The sequence below is a fragment of the Xenopus tropicalis genome, chromosome 1 (genome assembly GCF_000004195.4).
Source record: "Xenopus tropicalis strain Nigerian chromosome 1, UCB_Xtro_10.0, whole genome shotgun sequence".
In the NCBI taxonomy this organism is placed as follows: Eukaryota; Metazoa; Chordata; class Amphibia; order Anura; family Pipidae; genus Xenopus; species Xenopus tropicalis.
The window spans coordinates 190,892,415-190,902,552 of NC_030677.2; the positions used below are offsets into that span (position 1 = coordinate 190,892,415).

Below are 10,138 nucleotides of genomic sequence, written 5' to 3' on the forward strand. Positions count from 1 at the left end.
ACCAATCACAGCCCTTATCAGTCAACCCCTAGAAATGTTTTTCATGCAGGAGTGTTACTCCTCAATTTTTTTTATATTTAAATGTTGCTCATGGTTAAAAAGGTTGGGGATTCCTGTCTGAAACCATGACGATAAACTTTTAAGAACAAATGTTACTCCTCTAATAACAGGACCAGCACCACCTGGTTATAATATTGCTTCATGGCTACACAAGGTATCAAATGCCCATGAAAATATTCAATAATATTTAATACAAAGCAGCCAAAAGAAATAGCTTACATTGCACTGCAATGAAAATACAGCCCAGCGTCTCATTCATTCACTGCAGCTCCTCCCAGGGCAGAAATTTCCTACTGAACAATTGTGAAATAGTTTGAGAAAAGCTCCTCTCCACAATCAATGTCTCTGAGTGCAACAAGAACGACGCAGCGTAGCGGCCTGTAACAAAGAATAGGAATTTTTTAACCAACATGAAGGGAATCAGCTGCCTACTTAGTGCTGGAAGATGCTCTGTAAATAACAGTGAGACTTCAACATCAGCATCATATTGGGGGGGGGGGGGGGGGGGGGGGGTACCAGATGGGTGGGGTGGATGCTCATGATATTAAACATATGGTAAACCTAAGGGAACCAGGAAAATCTAATCTAATGCTTGGAGTTCTAGGATGGAAGAGACATGTCTTGGGGAACTTAACCCTACTGCTGCTCAACTGTCAAACCTTACTCTGCTTTTGGTGGACTACAAATTTCAGAATAATGTAAATAAAAAGTCAAATAAATGGCCTGAAGTACCATTTTGTCCTTTTTTAGTTTTACAGCAAAGCAGATCAACGGAATATCCTAAGGTACCACAGCATATAAAACCAATACCCACCCTTGGGAGTCAGGGGAGTAATTGATATTTGGAAGATACTGCCTTAGCTCAATGGGGAAATATTCCGGCACATCAAATTCCTGATAGCATACATTAGCTTCCCGTTCTGGAAAAAGAAAAGAAAATTGAATGGCTTCAAATACAAGGTAGCCGGTGTGTATTACATTAAATAAATCCTGAAAAATCCAGATAATGCAAAGTTCTAGTCAATTATAAAAAAAAAACGTTTTCCATAGTCCCCGACTCTTCAACCGCATAGGCACAATATGCACAACCTGGGCCGCCAACAGAAATCACGGGGCCCCTCACAACAAAATTTTCTGGGCCCCACCCTCCCACACCCCCAATGGCCCCTCCCATCAATACAAGGGACACACAGGCATTGGTAGCGAGGGCCCCCTAAAATATTGGTAGCCAGGGCCCCCCTAAAACATTTGTGCCCAACACGTTTTGCATTATAAAAGTGCACATGTAGCGGAGAGCTGCGGACACCAGCGATAACAGTAACAGAGCCCGTCCGGGCCCCCTTTAAACGCCCGGGCCCGGGACAACTGTCCCCCCTGATGGCGGCCCTGTGCACAACTGTGCAGGGGCCACCACAGAAGGATCTCCATGCGCCTCCCCAAGAGTGCCGCAGCCCACTCTCTTGTATATAGATATACAGTATATGGGGTTGAGAATGACACCGCCATCTAATTTAACCTTTTTTAAGTAACAATAATAATAAAATTGTAAGATCACAGAGCAATAGTTTTTGGCTGCTAGGGTCAGCCATTCAGGGTCAGTCATTTAAAAACTATAAAGATGTAGAAGTGGAAGGCAAATAATTTGAAAATGATAAAAAATAAATAATGAAGACCAACTGCAAAGTTGCTAGGAATTGTCCATTCTATAACATACTAAAAGTTAATGTAGAGGTGAACTGCAATACTACATGAGTCATATATCTGACAGCCTGCCTGATATGTGGTAAAAAATATGTAGGTTGTACCATAAGGTCCCTAAAAGAAAGAAATAGAAAACATTTAAAAGAGAAATAAACCCTAAAAAGCTGATGCTACAAGGCTGATTATTACATTCTGATGCTAATTGCCCTGGTTTTTGAGCTGCCATGTTCTAATTATCTGTATTACTTACTAATATTGTGCCATTTATATTCTATATATACAGTATATTGTGCCATTTATATTCTATATATACAGTATATTGTGCCATTTATATTCTATATATACAGTATAATGTGCCATTTATATTCTATATATACAGTATAATGTGCCATTTATATTCTATATATACAGTATATTGTGCCATTTATATTCTATATATACAGTATAATGTGCCATTTATATTCTATATATACAGTATAATGTGCCATTTATATTCTATATATACAGTATAATGTGCCATTTATATTCTATATATACAGTATAATGTGCCATTTATATTCTATATATACAGTATATTGCGCCATTTATATTCTATATATACAGTATATTGCGCCATTTATATTCTATATATACAGTATAATGTGACATTTATATTCTATATATACAGTATAGTGTGACATTTATATTCTATATATACAGTATAATGTGCCATTTATATTCTATATATACAGTATAATGTGCCATTTATATTCTATATATACAGTATAGTGTGCCATTTATATTCTATATATACAGTATAGTGTGCCATTTATATTCTATATATACAGTATAATGTGACATTTATATTCTATATATACAGTATAATGTGAGTGGGCCCCTAAGCTCAGGTAAGTGACAGCAGCACAGGGCAGGGAATCAGCAGAAAAGAAGATGGGGGGCCACTGGGGCATCTTTGAGGGCACAGACCTTCCCTGCTAAAGGGCTGGGGTTGGCCTGGGCTGGTACAGAAACCCAAAGCATTTCTGCCCTACTTCTTTAGTTAAACTTTAGTTCTCCTTTAAGTCAAATTAAAAGTCCCAAATGAGTAGAAAAGTATCATAACAAGACACTGTGTACATTGTACAAGGGAGTGGGATCCGGTGTTTCTCTGTTCTGGCTACAGAAAAAGTGGAGTTGGGCATGAGAGGATCTATTCAATCTTTTGTTACAAAGAGAAGTGTTCTGAATAGGCCATATTTATTATAACTACCACTTAGTTAAATTCATATTTTACGTGACTTATTTTACTAAATCGTGATGTAACCTTATAAATGTTTGTAATGTATATTTATAGGGAACATTTAACCAGTGATACAACTGCACGTGGCATTTTAGCCAACAGTAATGCAATTTACACCTTTTGGCAAATGATATATATTACGCTGTGCAGAATACATGCATACTTTCAGCTCTGTGAAATAGATTTTCTATATAATATGTTGCTTATAACTTTAACTGGTTATAAACTAATTGGTTGTAATTAATTGGAGGGAGGGGTTTATAGTGATCTTAACCACTGGAAGCAGTGGGGTTCCTTACTGCCTATAGATAAGTACCGTAAGGTAAGAATTCAGTCATTTTAAATTGTTTTTGAGGTGTGGGACATTGCTTAAACTGACTTTGTACTGCTGCTGGCTATTAAACGTACTAATAAAATGTGGCCCAGTTCCCACTGCGAGGCCCTATAAAGCAGACCCTGTGCAGTCTGTGCCAACAGGCACATATTTATGTCACAAACCTATGACTTCCTTTCAATTGTAATTACCATTGGAACAGTTATTGACGTACTGCCCAACAGCCCATGGGTTCTGTGGGAAAGCGCTTAGCCATGTGGCATCACACAGTTTCAAAGGTCCAAGTTGATCTCTTCTACTGCAAGACCTGAAACACATGGAATGTATTAAAGAAAAGAGTAGGAATGGAGATAGGGATGGGTAGGGAGGGGTTATACCATGTTCCACACAGTTACAGAGGCTCTGCCCTCCTATAACCCCATTTCTCTGCCCACATGAAAAGTACAAGGCACCTGCAACTCTTGCACTGTAGGGAGAAATCGCTGAAATGTAGAAGATTTTTTTAGCAGATTTACAGAAGAGTCCATTGAATAGCAACTCAACCATAACACTGTCCCACTGCGCCCCCTGCATTTGCTATAGAAATTGCTGAAAAATGTAATTATAGATGCAAGAAAATTCACCAATGAGACTTCAACTGATCAAAAATCTCTTTATAAGTGCAAGAGAAGTGACCAATGAGAACGCTGATTCCCAGCAGTTTCAGGCATCTTGCTGGTACCTTACATATAGAGATAATTATGTCATTTTCCCTTCATTATATGACACAGGAATCAGACCTGGGGATAAAGGAGAGACTTGTTCAGTGATAGGAAACTGTGCTTAATGCTCCCAACTCCAATTGCAGGAACAGAGAACAGGGAGACAGATTTACACACATCAGCTGGGATTCTTACTGGAGGATTTCTTGCATTTTAATGCAGCCGCTGGCCCTGGAGATTTGGAGGGAAGTTTAGGAAAAGTTTTATTGTGTAATATTGCTTTAAGAATACAACCCTGATGTTGCTGGACTACAGCTCCCACATGCCACAGCCTTCATTCTATGTTACATTATTCTGGGATTTGTAGTCCAGCAACAACTGAGAAAAGTTTGGTTGAGCAGTGCAGTGCAGCAGGGTTTAGTGTCCCTTTAACTTGTAATATTCTACTGATGTGTTATAATGCTCATACAAGAACCTAGTAGGGGAAACAGCATGCAGTTACTGGTAATAGGAAACTCTAAGTATTATATATATAAAAGGGAAGGGCATTTCTTAGTAGCTTAATGCACAGAATGTCTTTATGTCCTATATATATTAATAATGGGTGAGTGCAGAGGGGCTCTTGTTGTTGTTTCTATGTATTTTGTGGTCACAACCTCATTGCACCCCCACCTAATATATATATATATATATATATATACCAAATCAAACACAACCAGCACCAAGCACTTGTGGTTCAAATAAATATTAGTGTATTATAATTGTATGTACAGCCGATGTTTCGGTCCCTTTTGGGACCTTTTTCAAGGTTGAAAAAAACGTCAGTTGGGATTTATCAGATATCTGGATAAGTAAAATACAAATAAAATAAGTAATGCAAAGCAATGGTAACAATAAAAATGTAGCCTTACATTTGAAAGTTGAAGTTAGAAGAAAAAGGTAAATAAAAACTATAAAAAATGAAGACCAATTGAAAAGTTTCTAAGAACCAAGGCCATTTTTATAACATACTAAAAATTAACCTGAAGGTGAACCACATAGACACTACAGTGATATCAGAGCACTTTTCTATGGATTTCCATATGGACCACTAGAGGGCAGCAGAACAGCAGGAATTGCTTGACCCCTACTGCTCTCATATAGAACAACACATCTAACAGAAATACAATCTAAATGAAGAGAAAAATAATGCAGTGCAGAATTCGGTAAAGATTGTAACAATGACTCTGCCTCTTTTTAAGAGTACCCAGTGTGGGACTGGCCTGCAGGATACCAATCCACACAAGCCATTCACACATCTACTGATACGTGTTTCATATGTGTACGGTGGCCTGACAATAGCAACCCATATCCATGTGCTACATTGGTACACTGATTAAGCAGGTTTGAAAAAGTAACTTGCTGATGCATCATGTGTGTCAGTGCTGGGCACATTGGCATGGAAGTAAAGCTGCAGCTCCTCCTCACCCTCCTGCTTACTGTGCATGGCACCTCATACAGTATCTGTCCGTTTGGCCTGCAGATTGAATGGCATAGCAGCCTAAAGTCAACCTCATTCTCACCTGGATGTAGGATTCTTAGCCCAGAGTTTCTGAATCTGTGGTTTTAAGGTGGCCATACATGGCCAGATTTAAGCTGCCAATTGGAGTCCCTTAGGCTGATGCCACACGTGGCGTTTTTACGCTGCGTTTTTTGTAATTCTCTCAGCAGCTGAAAAACGCCCGATATCATCATCCATAGAAATAACTTGAAAAGACTCGAGGCAAACCACACAATGCGTAAATACGCTAGAAAACACCTTAGCACGGATTTTTCAAGCGTTGGCTGAAATACGCCAGTATTTGCAAAGCAAGCTATTCCTATGTATACACAAAGGTAGCTGCCAGACCTAGCTGAAATACGCTGCGTTTTTTACTATTTTGCACTATTAGCACCATGGAAACGGGATTTGCTACGTCACCAGTTCTAGGCTGAAAAACGCCATAGTCAGGGGCTGTGTGGCTTGTGCTGCATTTTTAGGCTGAGAAAAAACGCAGCGTAAAAACGCCACGTGTGGCATCAGCCTTAGACTGATTTGGCAGTACCCCTGGCCTCCCTGACCATTATCTGGCTGAAAATTGGCCAGGTGTTGATCAGGCAGGTTGGATTTTATCCATCAGATTGGGGACCACATCCCCTCATTTATGCGGTTCTTGCTCCAACAGCTTTTATACCCATCAATGTAATTCGATCATTTGGCCCTATTGACCACCATAGGTGAGCAACCTTGCCAAACAAGTAGATTTTAACGTGTATGGCCACCTTTACTCGTTCAAGCTCAGTAAATGCTGTGGCAACTAAAGGCCTTAAAGCTGGTGCTCCTACCTGTACAAATACTGTGAGATTCCTTTATCATTGCCATCAATAAGGATACCGTCAATGCACCTGAAAATGAATGGGTTCCTTATTGACTGGAAAAAGATGGGTTCATACTGCTGATAGACTGTGCCTGTTGGAAGGAAAGGGATAAAAAGGATTCAACATTATGTGGAAGTGTGAAGTGAAGTTCATGTTTTAAATGAAAAAGAAAACGAGCAAGCTTTCCACTAAACTCTGTGCCAATAAGGCCACTGCAGGCTTTCCGATGAGGTTAACCCATTAAAGCCCCCATGGCTGTTCCCACATAAACAAGTCCAGACTGACAATGCCTGAATGCCAGAGGGGCTGCTGTAAGATGCCATAGACACTCACTGTTTAGTGGGCTGGTGGGTGTTTGGGTCTCTGTTTACTTGAAATGCCAGGGACTATTTTGAATCCCACCCTGGACCTGCACATACATATGTATAAATATATATATATATATATGTATGCACCTCTTGATGGCGAACTGGGGAGAATGGGCATTCGCTCTCCTACATACACCTGACAGTGCAGGTCACAAGTCATTTAGGGGGGCTGACCAGAGGTTGGAGATGCAAAAGGGGCCCTGGCCAAAGGATGGACCTTCAAGGGGAGAACTTGAACTGGGAAGTTAGAAAACTTGTTTGTTCCCAAACTGCACCAAATGGGGCCGCTGTTCACAAATTCTTACAATTTATCCATACTCAATAGGGAGAATTCACAAAAGTGGAGATAGAGATTTGTGGAAAATCCGACAAATCTATCACCACTTTTGAGTTTAATGAAGAAAAATGCAAGCACCAGGGTACATGGATACGACTGCTCCTTTCTGCACGTGGCCTTTGGAAACAAATACTCCAGTTCCAGCAGAATCTATTGAACTTGGGGCACGAGCAATGCAGAATCCTAGAGTACTGTGTAAGATTTCCCTGGCCTCCAGTGGCACGTCACTTTCACTGCTGGTTTTAGACTGATGCTCAGGGGCATGGAAATGCCTGTAAGTGGATTTAGTTGCTTCTGGCAGCATACAAAGCAGTTCATTCTGACTCTGTAGATCTTGTAGGAAGATGGCCCGGAACAGCTTCTCCAGGGCAGCGTGCACTTCTGTATCTGGAATCAGTTTGTCACAGCGGCTGTCTTGTACATACCTCATGGTCCTGCGGAGATAAAAGGGACACATTTCAACAAGGAAACCCAACAGGATTATTTTAGCGACAGGAATAAAAGGAATAGTAGAACACAGTGTCTAAAGAGCAACTGAACACCTTTTTTATTCTCCAATTTAATGCATCTAATGGAGATATTAAAAAACAAAAAATAATTATAATCCTCCAGATTGTGAAATTTACTATGCACATACACACAAGACCCCCCACACTGCTCCCTGAATTGTTTCCACCCCTTGGGGGTTTATTTGTTCTCCATGATACCCCTTGTAGCTCAGTCTGAATGTCAAGTAGGGGTAGTTAGAGATCTTGGTGGAAATGTTTATTTGCAGAAATTTTGCAGCCATAGGGTCTGCTGTAACATGCCATAGACTGTCACTATTTATTGTCTATTGTCTATGGGGGACGCATGGGCCTGTGTAGAGTCCAGCAGTGGGTCAGACACAAAGAAAAAAAAATAAAAAGAGAGTAACCAACATGTTGTGGGTGGGATTGTGGATGTGGCTATGGGAACAGGTCAGGCTGCAGGTCTGATATATAGCTTATAGTTATGTCACCTCCAGTTTGCCATAACGCTTCTATTTTTACATGGTGGTCAGCAGGTAGCAGGTCAGGGTGCTGGTAAGGCAGTTGCAAGTCAGGTAGCAAATTTGGGTCATGGCTTTAAAAAGTTGGACCCGCGCAGAACTATTCTATTCAGGCCTATTCTGAATTTCAGTCTGGACCTGCTCTAGATATACTTGCAGCTATAGCAGGATATATATCAATTCCAATTATACAGCAAAATGGCATACATGGGGCTACTTCAAGCTCTCTTTCTGCCGCAGTTAGTTGCTGTGAGGGCAGGAGAGTGAGTTTGCTACCATGGAAGCGCTCTGCATACATGGGGCACTATCTGCCGACTGTCACTGGGAAATGCAGCAAGGTATGTGACAATGGAGTGACAGCTGCAGGCAATTTCCCTACACCTCAATGCAGGCAATTCTGAGTGTTCTGACCCCAGGGCAGCAGTGCTACCTGTCTGGGACACCTCCAGTTTGACATGAGAAAGGAAAAATCCCAGAAAATATATGTGTTGCTGTTTTGTTGCCTACTTGTGACTATCATACTGCTAATTGCTGTGCTGTGGGCACAGACTTGCCTCCCTGGCTCTATAGTGCTGGCTTCCCATACTAACAGTTGCAACCAATCAGATTACAGGAGCCAACCTGAAGTTTATTGAGCCTGCGCATTCATGGGCTGCAGCTCAGCCAATTATAACATCCCATGGGCTGCAGCTCAGCCAATAATAACATCCCATGGGCTGCAGCTCAGCCAATAATAACATCCCATGGGCTGCAGTGCAGGCAAAGCGCCTGGGCTCCTCACTACTATTCCCTGGCTCCCTACACTCCCGGCTCTCTATACTCCCGGCTAGGGTGGGGGCCCGTAGGCTGGGGGCCATGTCAGGGGCGTACACACCATACGGGCAAGGTACAAGGCTCCCACCTGCGGTTCCGAGCCAGGTTTAGCGCCACCCAGGGCACAAAACGATGCCTGTAGGATTTCCATTTGCAAAACAAGGATCGAAACAGCGATCTCCACAGCTGCATGTCCTATAAGGGACACCGTAGGCGGGGAGCGATGACGTACCTACACGTCAGGGAAGGGCATGGGAAGGCCAAAGGGGGAGGGGCAAGGGGAAACTGGGGAAGCGGAGCTGGGAAATTGGTTCTGTTCAGTGATGTTACCTTGCCCCCCGAAGTGGGGGGAGTGAGTGATTAATTGGATATAACCAGGGGCAGCAGGCATCTGAAAGGCCGCCCAGAAATGCCCTTGGGGATAACTTGAGTGGTGCCTGAATTATTGGCCCTGACTTTACTGGCCAAGCATAGAGCTATACACTTGCAGGATTCGGCAACCAATGTCAGCCTTACCCCTCCTACCATAGCCGTCAGCTTACCAGCACCACTATATGTCACACTGTCATTTCAAGCAACTTTGTAATATACATCAATTAAAAAAATGCAGCCTTTTCATGATTATTATAATACTATGGTTTGTTACAGTTCCCTAAGCCCCGCCCCCCGTTCCCCTGCTGATCTGGCTGGCTGCTTTGATACCCAAATAAAATGTAACCGTAGTCGCCTCTCCTCAGCCTCAATAAGGAAAGTGCCATAGGGAATGATACCTCCCAACTTGTCTTGATTTTCGCGGGATAGTCCCTATTTTAACAGCTCAGCCTACAGTCCCAGATTCTTACTGAAAAGTCCCTCATTTCCCTTTAATCTCCTGCACTTAATGCTAAAAAAAAAAAAAAGAGTGTTTCTCAAACTTAACTGAATAAGTAGCTTTTGGCAGAGAGCCCAGAAAACTTAACAAGCTTCACCTGCACTTAGATACAATTGTAACTAATAAGCTAAACAGATCTCCTGGGGGAACCGAGATTTGCATTTTAAAGGGCAATCTCACCTTTTTAGCAAAACTGTAATAAAACAAATCAAAACCCCCAGAAATGTGTTCAAACTTTAAATAAACT

At 41.7% G+C, this 10,138-nt stretch overlaps 1 protein-coding gene across 3 annotated transcripts; it reads right to left on the reverse strand.

Annotated features, from left to right (window-relative positions):
* Positions 1–230: 230 nt before the first annotated feature.
* On the reverse strand, positions 231–9,886 carry setd9 (SET domain containing 9). 3 transcript variants are annotated; one of them, XM_012966881.3, is made up of 6 exons: positions 9,791–9,886; positions 7,256–7,611; positions 6,440–6,563; positions 3,566–3,681; positions 875–980; positions 231–438 (listed from the first exon to the last, which is right to left on the reverse strand). In XM_012966881.3, exons 2-6 carry the CDS (start codon positions 7,605–7,607, stop codon positions 351–353), a joined length of 786 nt encoding a protein of 261 aa, XP_012822335.1. In that variant the 5' UTR covers positions 7,608–7,611; positions 9,791–9,886; the 3' UTR covers positions 231–350. The 3 variants fall into 3 exon arrangements, with proteins under 3 accessions (XP_012822335.1, XP_012822327.1, XP_002940280.1); XM_012966873.3 differs by lacking the exon at positions 9,791–9,886 and adding an exon at positions 9,082–9,293; XM_002940234.5 differs by lacking the exon at positions 9,791–9,886 and adding an exon at positions 9,109–9,290.
* Positions 9,887–10,138: the final 252 nt, after the last annotated feature.